Below are 15,687 nucleotides of genomic sequence, written 5' to 3'. Positions count from 1 at the left end.
ATTGGATTCTTCTTGTTGTTTTGTGATAAATATTTTTATTTCTCGCAGTGATCGTGAAAAGCAGAATGTTTAGTCTCGGCCAAAAGTGCAATAGATGAACTCGTATTTTATCGAAGGCCTCCCCTTTGGGTCGGCCTTCAAACTAACTTGTTCATCTATTGCTTACTTTCGAGCCTCTACAACAATGTACTATTATTAATAGGTACCATCAGCTAAATAAGTGGTCTACCAATTTTTAAACAAGTTCCTATCAAATGAATATGTCGCTAAAGTCGAACTTTCAAGTTCACAGAAATGTCTATTGGCATTATTGTTTTATGAATTGCTAACGATTATCAGCTTTAGGGTGGTAAACCACATATTTGGCTGATGGTACCTAATAATTGAACGGAAATGACGACGACATCGGAAGACATGATTTTACAGTTGAATCATCTTATTCGTTGGGATTGTACCTAAGTATAATAGTTATTAGTAATTTATAGGTACATGTTTATTTGTTGGTCTACCTGTCTGCCGCAGATAGACTGGACTGCTGCTGCAAAGGAAACAAACGGTGCATGAAACTTGTTTTGTAATATCTATCTTTAAACGAGCAATAATCCATCCATACTAATATTATAAATGTGAAAGTGTGTTTGTATGTTTGTGTGTTTGTCCGTCTTTCACGCCGTAACGGAACGACGGATCGACGTGATTTTTGGCATAGAGATAGTTTTTTGGGCCCTAGGGTGACATAGGTTACTTTTTATCCCGGAAAAATGTACAGTTCCCGAGGGAACAGCGCGCGATAACCGAATACCACGCGGGTGAAGGCAAAAGCTAGTTCTTCTATATATATATATATATATTTCGGGGATCTCGAAAACGGCTCCAACGATTTCGATAAAATTTGTAGGTATTTTCGAGGATCAAAAACCGATCTAACTTGGCCTTATCCCTGAGAAAACGATTGTTACAGTTTTAGTACGAGCAAAGCTCGGTCGCCCACGTACTTATACACACCACGTTCTTTATTTCTGTGCTCAACTATCTAAGGCTCAACTCAACACCATCTGTCTGTGTGTAAAGCTGATTCAAAGATATCTTGCGGGATGTGGTTTAAAACCTAGTTTAAACGTAGCAACTACTGCCATCTAGACATCGGAACTAAAATATCAAGTACCTACCTAGTTTTATTTCCTCTGCAGCCGTAATACTAGCGCAATCTGTCGGTGACTGGAAATGCTGGTATAAACTGTAGGGCTACTACGAAACTCGAAAATCGAAGTTCGTATCGTACCGTCCCGCTGACGCTAATATTATTTCATACGAGAGCGAGAGGACGGTATAATACGAACTTCGACTTGCGCATTTCGTAGTAGCCCTACTGTACTGCCACAGATGCTGCGCATCGCAACTACACTAAAGGTGCGGCCACATGCAGTCGCTCGATGCTCGTTGCCAGGGTCAAATCTGGTCACGTGACGCAAGGGGATCCACCTTGTGGGCACGATGGACATACCCACAACCCTATTTAATAGACTTGTGACGATGCATTTTTACGGTCTGTCGAGATGTTTAGATGACCAATGTCTTGATGCTTGGAAAAAGGGAAATAATCAAATTCAAAAGTCGTTCATGCATGACTCATGTTCGACGATTTTATAAATGTGTGTTTGTGTGTCCGTTTTTCACGTCGAAACGGAGCGACGGATCGACGTGTTTTTGGGGCATAGAGATAGTTTATGGGCTAGAGAGTGACATACATAGGCTACTTTTTATCCGGGAAAATGCACAGTTCCCGAGGGAACAGCGCGCGTTAACCGAATTTCACGCGGGCGAAGCCGCGGGCAAAAGCTAGTAATATAATAAACGTCTTAGATATTTTTTTAAGTAAGGGTATGCGCGGACGAGCAACTCCCGCGATTATTTTGTCTCTCCATCAAGTCTACGGGTAGTTGCGTCGCTACATGTGCGCACTGTCATACTAACCCATAGACTTGATGTGAAAGACAAAATAGTCGCGGAGACAAAAGTTGCTCGTGCGCGCATACCCTAATAAACAGTGGAATTTTAAAGGATTAACATCTCATAAGACGTAAAAGGTGCAAGCAAAAGTGTCCAGCGGGGCAAAAGTGTACTACGAAACGAAATTCGAAAATCGAAGTTTGTGTCGTTCCGTCCCTCTGACACTTATACTATTTAATACGAGAGTGAGAGGGACGGTACGGTTAGAACTACGATTTTCGAATTTGCTGAGGGCTTACTCAGCTTCCTTTATCTACTATACTCGTATCCACTTGCTACTGTATGTAGCGTCGCCTATTTAAAGCCGAGTTTAGACTTGCAAGAAATATCGTGCAGTTGCATTACATTGCGAGGCTGTAAAGCCAACGAGTTCATAGTGGTCAATCGATCGCCGCAATGTAATGCAACTTGCACGATTTTTCTTGTAAGTCTAAGCTTGGCTTAACACCTTTCGACGGAAACCTTTCGTACGTACACGGAATATACCGCCCCTTAAATACCGATATCGGGGGGCAAGTAAAATATGAAATATGTACCAGCAGGGCTACTCCGAAACTCGTAACTCGAAGTTCGTGTCGTGCGGTTCCTCTCGCTCTCGTATTAAATAGTATACGTGTCAGAGGGACCGCACGACACGAACTTCGAGTTTCGTGTTTCGTAGTAGCCCTGCTGTCTTTCAGATTATCCGATCCGATATCGTATCATATTTCATACATTTACTAATTGCCCGGATATCGTATCGGATAATCTGACAACGCTCCTAACACGCTAGTAGATTATATTTAGGTATCTCTACTTGTACTATTACTTAATCTGTGGTATCTCATCTAGATGCGAATTTGCGTGCTAGAACTATTTGTTTTACAGTGTGCAACCCAAGCCCAACAACATTGTTATTTTTATTTCCACTATCAACACTGGCTGACACTGGCATAAATGTCTTCGTTCGTTCGCGGCCGCCTACATACAGAAGCTTAATTTGTATTTTGAAGTAAATCTGCTTTTTGTTAAATTCAGTTCGTAAGCTTTATTTTAATTCCAGTCTAGTGTTCACTGTGCAAAATGACGTGGGGTTTCGTCACTTGCGGTCCTAACGAAGCGTTGGTGGTGTCGGGTAAGTACCTACTTATTTATCTACGTACGCTACAGTTTTCTTTTTATTTACTTCCTTGCATTATATTAATTACATTTTATTTACTAATATTACTTCGTAGCGGTAGCGGTATTCGCGTCACCTTTGCGACAATTCTAATATGAGAGATGATAAAACCAACACTACTCAATACTTAGTTAATTTGATTTTCCATGTACCTTTAATAGAAAAACAAGTGCTGCACAGCGAATTTTTTGCGTATACACTTTAAACCATGTAGATATATAGAAAAAGGGATATTTTAAGTATAAAAGTTAAGTTCTACCTCTGCGAAAAAATATTTTTTTAGAATAATTTTTTAATCATCATTTGTATTTAGATTTACTTTTTTATTTATTAAAGATCAAATATACAACAAGTTACATTACAGGTCTTGGTCCTAAAAAGTAACAGGTTGGCAAAACAAATATTTACACTTATAATTACAGACTATAAGGATAAACTATAATAATTTAAAGTAACAAAAAAGGAAACAATTTTAACAAATATAACAAAAAATAGCGCATAATCTTCCTTTCTATCACTGTCCATATGTATATTAGACACATGCACATGTAGAGCACGGCAGATGGGAGAGTAGCGATGCTGTTAAAGAGTCATTCACAATGTTTCAATGTTCCTTTTAACTTAAAATGTTTAATAGCATTTTCACAAAGTTGTAGAATTATATCTTCAAATATAAACCTACCTAACGTTTTTTCACTCCCCTTTATACCCCTTTAAGGGTAGAATTTTTAAAATGGTGAAACATGTATCCACTTATATTTTTTGACATATATTTTCCCCAAGGTTTATGATGGAGTATTCTAGAATTGAAAGGGTCAGTCAAAATATAGATTAATTTAGATTTTTTTGCTGCTTAAGTAGCTTAGTAGAAAAAAGCAACCTGAGATATGTGTGCATAGGAGAAATGTGTCTTGACTCCTGTCCAACGGTGGTTTAGGGGTTATAGTGCGCAGTACGGATTGCTGAGGACCTGAGTTTGATTCCCAGCGCTGGTCTCTTTTTCTGGTTTATCTGTGCATCCATGTCTCAGTTTGTATTTTCGATATAATTTAGAAGAGGATTTTTAAATTTACATAAGACAGGGAAATGAGAGTAGACACAGGGAAGTGATTACAAATGATTTTTTGGTCCAAAAATGGACTCCACAGTAAATATGATATTACTAAATAAAATAAAATATATAAAATCTACATAATGTTGTGCTATAATACCATTTTATCGTCCAATTAGAAACCAGTATAAACCTTCATTAAATAGTGTCACTTAACACAAATAATTAATATCTATGAATAAATAATAATATGAATTGTTTGAGTTAATTTAAAATTTCGGTTCTTTTATCTTTTCATTGTACTCATAGTGTCTACTCTTGTACTGATATTCTGTCAATCGTTCAAAGGTTAACTGGAAGAGATCCCTTTAAGAAATAAGTTTGCCTTTGTACATCTTATTATCCTGTGCACTGTTATTGTCATGTGTTTTTATGTACAATAAAGAGTTGCAATACAATACAATTACAATACAAATTAATAGGTATGCATAATTCTATGACCAGAGCCAATAAAATTCCCCAATTTGCAGAGCCAGCCATAATTATCAGTAGGAAAGGTTGGTTCAGTCAAATTAATTAATTTGGTAGGTACAACACTAAATTTCCAGAGACTAGACAGACCTTGGTGAGGAAAAAATGATCATGTCAATTTGACAAATGTAACGAATTTTCGTTTTTCAGTTAATTCTATAAAATAAACATATTTACACAATTATTGAATAATACAATGATTGTTTAAAAAAGTGGTGGGTTCATTGAGATGTGAATATGATTGGGATTGGCGTTCAAATGTAAGTAACTACAGAGTAATCGTGAAAAATTGCTTTGTTTACACGATTGTTTTATTCCATTGAATTCTATTTTAGTATAAGAGTGAAGTTCCTTAATGCGTCTTTGTATCAAGTGCTTCGTATTGTTTGACGTTTTGAACTGTTACTTTGTTATTCAATTTTGTTATTACTGTTTTTGTTGATTTTTTTACCATTATTAGTTTTGATATAGTGCCAAAGAAGACCGCGTGGTTTGTGAGATCCCGATAGACAAGCTAAAATACTTGCTACGCAGATGAAGCCGCAGGCAAAAACTAGTTAAAAATATAAACTATCACTAACAAAATCGATTACACACCCTTAGCATATTTAATCGAGAATCGCAATAAATCGATTCGAATTTACATTGTCACAACCCTTTAATTGCTTAATGACATGTGTCACCGTACCCATCCTATCCGAAAAGTATAACCAGTATGTTGTTGCTATTTTATATTGTTATATTTCTTTCATGAACTGCAAGGAAAATATTAGTAGGAAAATAATTTTATATGGACTGATAAAAAATAGTCAATTTTACAGGAATCTAAGCAAGCTTGCTTTTTTTCATTCATCAAGAAACATCATTTATTTTGGGTTCTGTATTACCTCAAATTGCAAAAACAACCCTTATAGGATCAATTTGTTGTTCATCTGTCTGTCTGTTAAGACCTGTCAAAAATGCAAGGTCAAGCTGAAATATATTAAATACTCAGGTCAGAGGACCTGGGTTCGATTCCCAGTGATGGTCTTATTTTTCTGTGCATCTATATTTCAGTTTATATTTTCAATTTCGGTTTTACGGGATGACCGTAAAAGTAAAAATTTGGAATTGAAATAAAAAATACAAAAAGATTCCAAAAAACCAATCTTCATTTTTTCAAAATAAAACAAATACAAATAAAATACTTAAAAACTACAGTAAGTATACAATAAAAGAAAAAATTGCAAAATAATAATAATAATAATACACGGATCTATGGGGTCCCTTAGTTACAAAACTATCCCGTGGAAATATCGGGATAAAAAGTAGCGTATGTGTTATTCCAGACGTCCGGCTACCTACATACCAAATTTCATGGCTCTAAGCCAAGTGGTTGTTATTTCGAGATTTTATCCCTAGTTATCCCGTGGGAATATCGGGTCAAAAAGTCACTTAAGTGTTATTCCAGATGTCCAGTTACCTACGTACCAAATTTCATGACTCTAAGCCCAGCGGTTATTATTTCGAGATTTTATCCCTATCCCGAGGGAATATCGGGATAAAAAGTATCCTATGTTTTAGTCCATGTTATAAACTAACTTTCCGCCAAATTTCATCCAAATCCGTCCAGCCGTTTAAGCGTGAAGAAGTAACAAACATACTCACTCACTCACAAACTTTCACATTTATAATAAAATATTAGTAGGATTAGTAGGATTAGAAAGATTGCTAACCATAGATGTTATTGTTATTAACTGAATTCCTCCTGTTTTTTTTAATAAGTATTGTTGTATTTGGTACAAGAATATTTGTTTTATTAGACCAGTGTTTGCTATATGGATGGCTCTGAAGCGTTTCAATTTCAACGACAGCTTCGTATGTTTTACGAAAATGAACTAATAATATGCCAGTCAGTCAACTAAAAACCCCCATCATCATCAGAATGCATAGTGTATAATTATTTGTTTTGATTATTTTATCTGTAAGATAAGATCTAGATAACTCATAGAATTAGGAATGTATAGTTAATCCTTAGATATGTTTTTTATTAGCCTCTGTAAGATTATTCATTTGTCTGTAACACTGAAGTAGAAGAAGTATGTATACTTGTCAAAGGCAAAAATATCTATACGTATACAGCCATAGCGTCAAATATATGTATACATCGATCTTATCTCAGTGAGTTCACCACCCAGACTGGCGTAAAAGTGTGTAGATATTTTTGACACCTTACTGTACACTTTACTGTACACTCCACCCCCCAAAAAATGCTTAATTTTTACTGGTTACCTACTACACTACTTTCCTTTGATATTATAATGATACGATTGATAGATAGTGTCTGAATTTTAATGTGTTGATTGGAACATGATCAACATGATCAACAATGTCAACCTAACAAATAGTTAACGTTGTTCGAGGAGACGTTACCTATTCAAACTGATCATGATTATAATATGCCAAACGAATTACTGCCAATAGTTTTTCAGCAAATTTACTTAAATGCCAACAAAAGCAGATGCGTAACGTTGAGCTGAGAAACGTTACTCTGCGTATCAACTCATCTACGGCTTAATGAATCTACACGAATCATCACTCGGAGAAACGTGTTCTGCGAAACGAAAACTTGCTTAGCGTTAGTCGCCGAAATATTAGATATTCTTTCTAAGTACTTAAATTCAAAGATTTTCTTTTTCATTCATATTTTTTGTTACATTAAACGAATAATTAATTTAAAGTAAATTGTAATATCCTAATATCTACTCTTCACTCATTTTTGTTTCTCCTCGGACGGCGAATGCTTGTTCCTATTATCAAGTGATATAGGCTGGGTGCCTGGTCATTCATTAACGTACAAGGTTACCCACTCAATAAACAGTAATGGATTTAGTCCGGTTGTTATAGTGCTGGCTGCGCTAAATTGACGTAATTGACCTACATAATTGCTGAATGTTCAATTCGTCTAAAATAATTATATAGGCGACTACACTAATACTACATGTAGCTTTATACGTAGTATTTATCCACAGTGCTGGTTTTTTCCGGCGGCTTTGCTCCCATGGGAAATTAAAAAGTAGCTTCAAGGTGTTTTGAAAACCTGGGCTTAATTTATGCAAATATACCTATTAGTATTGCATTTCTACGTCTTAAGGCGTGCTGGCGCGGACCAGGGCTAGTTAACTTTAACTATGTATATATGGGTATCAAAATGTAAGGAAGAGAGATTGAGCTGGTCATTGATAAAGTCAGTCAGTGAATCAAGACTTTTTCATCACACTTGCTCGTAAACAGTGTCGTAAAATGCAGGCTACCTTAGTTGCAACCCCCCAAATAAAACCCTCGACCTTAATGTGCTTGTCATGAAACCCGTGGTCGGTAAATGACTCATTGCGCGTACACATTTTCTTGCCATGAAGCCCAAGGTCGGTAAATCGAGTCGGTGCCCGTACTGATGGTGCTGCGCGCGCTGCTGCAGGACTACATGGACCACCACATGCACACGCACGTTGCGGCGCATGCCGAGGGAGGTAGAGGGCGACGCTGCCAAGAGCACAGCCTAAGGTATCGCCAATATTTGGAAGAATTAGATTTTTTCTTTTACAAATATAAAATTTTACTTGCAAATGTGATGAAAAACATTGTATGTCGCACGGGCGGTACTAGAATTACGAACATCGACTCATTAAAGCCCTCAGTCTTCGACTTCGGGTTTCTAATAGACTCTCGTTCGTAATTCCTTATTTACCGCCCTTAAGACACAATGTACTATTAAATACCTACCTATCTTATCCTACTTAATATTATAAATGTGAAAGTTTGTGAGTGAGTGAGTATGTTTGTTACTTCTTCACGCTGAAACGGTTGGACGGCTTTGGATGAAATTTGGCAAAAAGTTAGTTAATAACCTGGATTAAAACATAGGATACTTTTTATCCCGATATTCCTACGGGATAGGGATAAAATCTCGGAATAACAACCGCTGGGCTTAGAGTCATGAAATTTTGTATGTAAGTAGCTGGACGTCTGGAATAACACATAGGCACCTTTTTGACCCGATATTCCCACGGGATACCTAGGGATAAAATCTTGAAATGACAACCGCTGGGCTTAGAGCCATGAAATTTAGTATGTAGGTAGCTGTACCTCTGGAATAACACATACGCTACTTTTTATCTTGATATTCCCACGGGATAGGGATAAAATCTCGAAATAACAACCGCTGGGCTTAGAGTCATGATATTTGGTATGTAGGTAGTTGGACGTCTGGAATAACATATAGGCGACTTTTTGACCCGATATTCCCACGGGATCCGTAGGGAATAAATCCTTAAATAACAACCGCTGGGCTTAGAGCCATAAAATTTAGTATGTAGGTAGCTGGACCTCTGGAATAACACATAGGCTACTTTTTATCCCGATATTCCCACGGTATAGGGATACAATTTTGAAATAATAACCGCTGGGCTTAGAGTCCTGAAATTTGGTATGTAGGTAGCTGGACGTCTGGAATAACACATAGGCGACTTTTTGACCCAATATTCCCATGGGATACCTAGGGATAAAATCTTGAAATAACAACCGCTGGGCTTAGATGCATGAAATTTGGTATGTAGGTAGCCGGACGTCTGGAATAACACATACGCTACTTTTTATCCCGATATTCCCACGGGATAGTTTTGTAACTAAGGGACCCCATACATCCCTTTATTATTATTATTATTATTTTATATTTTTTTCTTTAATTGTATACTGTAGTTTTTAAGTACCTATTTTATTTGTAAGTAATTATTTTATTTTGAAAAAATGACTTTCTGCCAACTTTTTTGCGGCGCATTCTTCTTGGCAATAATGGTTTTTCCGAAAACGCTGGTAGTTTAATAAATTATTTGAATTTGAAATTGGATAGGGAAAAAATTTGAAATTTCAGCACTGGGTTTAGTCTTGAATTTTGTACAGTTACTCACAACACAACCTAAATGAAGACTACGATATACATTTTGGAAATTTCCAGGGGAATTTTGAAAAATCCCGAAAATTTCAATTGCAACTACCAGACCGAATAGTTTACGCGTGCGAAGCCGCGGGTAAAAGCTAGTATTTTATATTGACCAAGTATGTAGCAAGCTCAGATTTATTTTGTCCAAACTATGTATACGGCTTTGCCGCGCGCTTTGAATAGACTTCCATATGATGATTCAATGCAAAACAAAACTGCAAAACAACTGGCAAATATTTAAAAAAAATGCTGATTTAGCCTTTTTAGCCTGTTTAGCCTTTCCGACTAACATATTAGGTACTATATGATACCAAACAACTTATGTCATTTACTCTTGTCATTGACTTATTAATGGGTGGTAAAACAGCCCAGTCATAAACTTTGTTCTTTATAATTTGATTCGATAAAAATCTTTAAATATTAAGATTAGAGTCTAAGCGGATTTGTTAAGTATTTAAATAAACAGATTAAATTTTAATTTTAATTTTTTTATTTTTGTATACTAGGAAAAAATAGCCAAAATATTTTTTATCAAGTTGCCAAGCGAATGTAACATAATCTCTGATGCTGATTGAGTTACGCGATTTGCTTTGGCACCAGCTACATGTTGTAGCAACGTTTAAAAATATTAAGTACTCATTGTTTTGAATAAATGTATGCAAAATAGCCAGTGAGGTGCTTGTCAAATAGTATCCTTTTGTTTGTGTGTGTTTATTTTAAAAATATTTTAGACTTTGACTGATGGTAATTAGATGCTGTATATTGATTAGTTTCTCCGCTGCACTCGGGAAACTCAAGGAATATTTCGCCGGATGACAAGCAAAACTAAATAAAATTTCTGTTACTGTTCTTCAAAAAGTCGTATCTAGTTAGTAATTTCATACTGAGATACGAGCTTTGTTGTAAGTAGGTATTTGGTACTTAGTGACTTTTACTTGTCACCCGACGATTTAATCCTGTGTTCGTTTACCGTCTTGTATTGTACACTCACCAGCATTAATATCTGCCACCGTTGAGCGTGCAAAAATATCTGACACGTCTTTCCGGCCCTAGAAATAGAGTCGTATCAGATATTTATGCACGCTTGTTGTGTCAGATATTGGAGCTGGTGACTGTACTAAGTTTAAAATTTAAAAATGGATCTAATATTTCATTAAGTTCGCCGAGATCGCTGGGTTCGGCTATTTGGCGCCTTTCTTAGTAATACTAAGTCTTTTGATACCGCCAGCCGATCAGGATTTATATTCGCTTTCTGAGCCTCACTGATATCCAAACTTCTGATAACTTTTAATGTATTTTAGTTAAGTAGGTAAGCAGTCTTACTTTCGCTTTACATTCTCTTAACCACATGGTGATTTCCAGGATGCTGTTACTCAAAGCCTCTCCTGGTGCCAGGAGGGCGCGCCTTCGTGTGGCCCTCGATCCAGCGCGTGCAGCGGATATCGCTCAACACGATGACCCTCCAGGTGGAATCGCCCACCGTCTACACCAGCCAAGGCGTGCCGATATCTGTTACTGGAATTGCGCAGGTTCGTTAAAAAAAAAACACTTTATTTCTTTACTTTCGACGATGTTCTTATTTAATTGCCATTGTAATTCTTAACTTATGCGCGTGCCTTGTTTGTAACCCATTCTTCAGGAGGCAAGACGAGGCGTTGCAACCGCGAGAATATACTAGACGATCGATTCGATTTGTAGCATTCGAACATGGCGGATGTACACAATATCTAATTTTGCTATTTCTGTTTCTTTGGCTAGTTGAAGTATAATTTTGATAGTGTTTTATGCGGCGGTTAACCTTAACAGTGAACAGTGATCACAAAATTCTATATTGCTCTCGTGACTGGCATTTTTTAATGCGCAAGTTGTCTCCACGTGGTTTCTGGAATTTTACTATCAAGTTGCAAAAACTACAATCACCGTACAACATCCCTCTCAAAGAGAGTTTACCTTGACACTTGCGAAATTGTCCTATTAATTATGAAAGAAAAGCCATATCATAAAAGAGAAGAATGGTACTAGATGATGTCCACATCTCGTCCCTCGCCTGGCCTCGCTTCGCTTTGTGTCAGTGTTTTGATCGGCGTCAAATGATCGAGACAAGGTAACCAACAGGAGCGGGCAGTGAATATAATGAGGCTGTGGATGGATGGCACTCATGCAGCCTCTGATTGCCACGGCTCGTGGAAGAGCCTCTACGACTCGTGAGAGGGTTCTTTTGTTGGTGTCTGATACAACAATGTTGACTGAATTACTTAGATTCGTTTTCGGCTCATTCAATTTGTTATTTAATATATACTGAGTTCATGTATCAATTTATAGGTGAAGATTCAAGGTCAGAACGCCGAAATGCTGCTGTCAGCATGCGAGCAGTTCTTAGGCAAATCCGATCAAGAGATCCAGCATATAGCTCTAGTGACCCTCGAAGGCCACCAGCGTGCTATTATGGGATCCATGACAGTCGAAGAGATCTACAAAGACAGGAAGATGTTCTCAAAAAAGGTAACTAAGTAGCTTTGTCTAATAAAAATAAACAGCTGGCTATAGACTTTGAGCTTCAATCAAAATTGTTTGTCTAAAGTCTGCATAGCATTAAAAGAAGCACTGAGTTTTCTTAGTCGAGTACAATCTCTTGCATACTGATTACAACAACAGGTACATGAGCTAGTAAGAAACAACATATTTTTTAATGAATTGAACTTATGGAACTTATTCTCTCTTTAATACAATTGCTTTTCAGGTGTTCGAAGTAGCTTCGAGTGACTTGATCAACATGGGTATAACCGTAGTCTCATACACCCTTAAGGACATCAGAGACGAAGAGGTTCGTTTTACCATTCTGTTTACATAATTATTTAATTTAGTTGGTGAAGAATAACGAGGGACCATTTCGCAAATGAAAATATTCTTTAGTCATAACTGATGTATTTTGAGACTTGATCACGACTACTACATTTATTGTTAAAGTTATCCCGAGTTTCGGTTTCGACCACATTGCAGCGGCCGCGGTCATGAGTTTGGCAGAGGCCGCACTATGGCTAAAACGCCGCGGTTTTTAACCGCGTCCCTTTTAAAGCAAGTAAACTTAAAACCGCCAGTGCGGCCACTTGCATTAGTTTACTTGATTCACAAAGTCACGCGGTTAAGAACCGCGGCGGTTTAGCCATACTGCGGCCTCGGCCTTAATTTACTTCTTTAATGCTTGTGCTAAACCTGCAGACGTACCTCGTACCTATTCCACTATAAAAATCAACCAAATGATATTGTGAGAAGACTAGATAATATTATTATTCTGACCCCATATTACCTACCTTACGGCTTGTTTTCTCACTGTGGTTGCAATGAAAAGTTAACTCTTAATATTTACCAAAGTCAGATGAGTATTTTTAACGGTTATAGTACTTACATTGTGTCTTAAGGGCGGTAAATAAGGAATTACGAACGAGAGTCTATTAGAAGCCCGAAGTCGAAGACTGAGGGCTTTAATGAGTTGATGTTCTTAATTCTAGTACCGCCCGTGCGACATACAATGTTTTCATCACACTTGCGAGTAAAATTGTATATTTGTAAAAGAAACACTAATATTTTTTCAAAAAATGCCGATGCCGGTGGCTGCGCCCTCCCCCTCCGCAGCATGTGCATGGCGTGCGTGTGCAGCGCGCGCACGGAGCAGCAGCACACCATGCAGTAACAAACTCATTTACCGAACTTGGGCTAAACAGTGTCGTGACATGCAGGCTACCTTGGTTTCAACCCCCCAAATAAAACCCTCGACCTTAATGTTCTGGTCATGAAACCCGTAGTCGGTAAATGAGTCATAGCGCGTACAAATTTTCTTGTCATGAAACCCAAGGTCGGTGAATGAGTCATTGCCCGTCTGATACTGCTGCGCGCGCGCGGAGGCGCAACACGCCGCGCACCACATGAACGCCAAGCACTGCAGGCGCACGCTGCGGGGAGCTCGCTGGCGCTGTCCGAGAGCGCAGCCTAAGATATCGGCCATTTTTGTACAAAAATAATATTTATTCTTTCTCAAATATACAATTTTATTCGCAAATGTGATGAAAAACATTGTATGGCGCACGGGCGGTACTGGAATTACGAACATCGACTCATTATAGCCCTCAGTCTTCGACTTCGGGCTTCTAATAGAATCTCGTTCGTAATTCCTCACTTACCGCCCTTCAGACACATGTACTAATGATGTTATATGTGTGTTATATAGTAATTTTCGTAACTGTTAGTTTTGATTTTTATAAAACAAAGACGGCGTTTCCGGGAAAGTCCCTCGTTTATTTCTACTCCAAAAAAAATAGCTAGATTAGAACATAGTCATCATTAATTGATTAAAATATAAAATGCTCTGTGCTCTGCATTGCCTGTGTGTGTGCTGTGGATTAGAGAGTAGTTAAGATATTTATTAATATAGTTAAACACGCAATATTGCTTTTCACTTGTCTTTGTAGAAAACAGAGCTCCTTTTATAGTTATGTCGGTACTAGTTAATTTAGTTTTCTGCCTCTGATGACTATGTATCTAAATTAGTTGTTATGTAACTAAAGCAAGTTAGAACAAAATTTAGTAGCATATTTTTTCTTTCATCATGACGTCTAAAGGAAGCTAAGGTACGTCGACTTGTGAACGCAAATGGTATTGACGTTTTAGTTTTGATATACATGTATTGTGGTTTAATATATATATAAATCAATTACGCGTAGACATAATATATATTGCATTGTAAAAGATATAAATGGCTGGCTATTTTATTATGTGTTAGAATAAGCAGCCTGTATTTTAAGTATTGGTACATACTGATGTGGTAAGGGGATCTCCAAACGGAGAATGACTTATTGTGTTTGATTTTTAAATATGGTTGTTTTTCAGGGATGTTAAGGATACTGAATGATGTGGCAGGATAAGGAAGGAGAAGTGGCTTCTATTGGGAATATAGGAATATTCCATTGTCGATTGTTTGCTGTCTCATAGATAAAAAACATTCCAACTTTTAACCGTCACTGAGATAATGTCAAAAATGTAATTTTCGAACATTAACTTTTTTTAATTGCTATCACCGAGATTCCATCGAATTATAAATTCAAAGTATAGTCCGTTAACGTTACAGTGTTCCTTAACGCCCTGGTCTATTAATTGGATTCGGTTTCCAATGTATAGTGAGTAGTCTAGTGACAAAATATGTATCTTTTCGCAGAGGTCTGATTATTGTTTGTTCGCACTGTCCAACAAACTGATTCATGTACCAGGGTGGAACGTTTTAATAATCAATTTCACTATGATTGCCTTAACAAAAGTAAGGGATGTCAACATGACATTGGTAGCACAAAGGTTCCGCCCTGGTACAGTCGAGTTCATAAACTTGTGAGCAAAAATTGTTATCGAAAATACAAACTGAGACATGGATGCACAGAAAAACCAGATAAAGAGACCAGCACTGGGAATCGAACTCAAAATATCTGAACACGACTCTATTGTTAACGGCGTAGAAGCGTGTTCAGATACTTTTGCTCAAATTTTTGCTGACAAGTTTATGAGCTCGACTGTACATGATTTAGTTTGTTCGACTGTACCTATTTCATAATTATTTCAATATTCATCGAATAAAATATGTATTTTAACATGTTGCCAAAGTAAAACCTCCCTTATTCATAAAGAGTTACATACAAACTTGTTAAGCATGTAAAAATTATTATTTTTCTGTGTCTAGCCAAGGCAAATATAAAAGTGAGAGATAAACGTAAATGATTGTTAAAGAAACACAGCAAGCGTTTGTGAATACGGGGGAAAGAATAGTGTGTTAGAATTAAATAGGACTTGCTTTTGGGACAGCTTGGTGTGACTTGTATTTAATTTTAAGTATCTATTTTATGCTATCGCACCATTACAGCAGCGCGCTCATATTCTCGTTCATATAACTTAACAAAAAAGATGAATAAAAGATTA

General features: G+C 37.1%; 1 protein-coding gene across 2 annotated transcripts in view; it reads left to right on the top strand.

Moving 5' to 3' along the window:
• Positions 1 to 2,911: 2,911 nt before the first annotated feature.
• The window catches only part of Flo1 (flotillin-1), a 32,616-nt gene continuing 19,840 nt past the window's right edge, over positions 2,912 to 15,687 (top strand). The window contains exons 1-4 of one of the 2 annotated variants that reach the window (XM_074096104.1): positions 2,912 to 3,124; positions 11,092 to 11,258; positions 12,052 to 12,231; positions 12,470 to 12,553. In XM_074096104.1, the coding sequence (XP_073952205.1) occupies positions 3,073 to 3,124; positions 11,092 to 11,258; positions 12,052 to 12,231; positions 12,470 to 12,553 (483 nt within the window). In that variant the 5' untranslated portion in view covers positions 2,912 to 3,072. The remainder of the gene's footprint in view (positions 3,125 to 11,091; positions 11,259 to 12,051; positions 12,232 to 12,469; positions 12,554 to 15,687) is intronic. The other variant, XM_074096114.1, reaches the window with a different exon arrangement.

Source organism: Choristoneura fumiferana, chromosome Z (genome assembly GCF_025370935.1).
Source record: "Choristoneura fumiferana chromosome Z, NRCan_CFum_1, whole genome shotgun sequence".
NCBI classification, from domain to species: domain Eukaryota; kingdom Metazoa; phylum Arthropoda; class Insecta; order Lepidoptera; family Tortricidae; genus Choristoneura; species Choristoneura fumiferana.
Note: the sequence above shows the minus strand (reverse complement) of the source record. Positions and strands in the feature narration are given on the sequence as shown.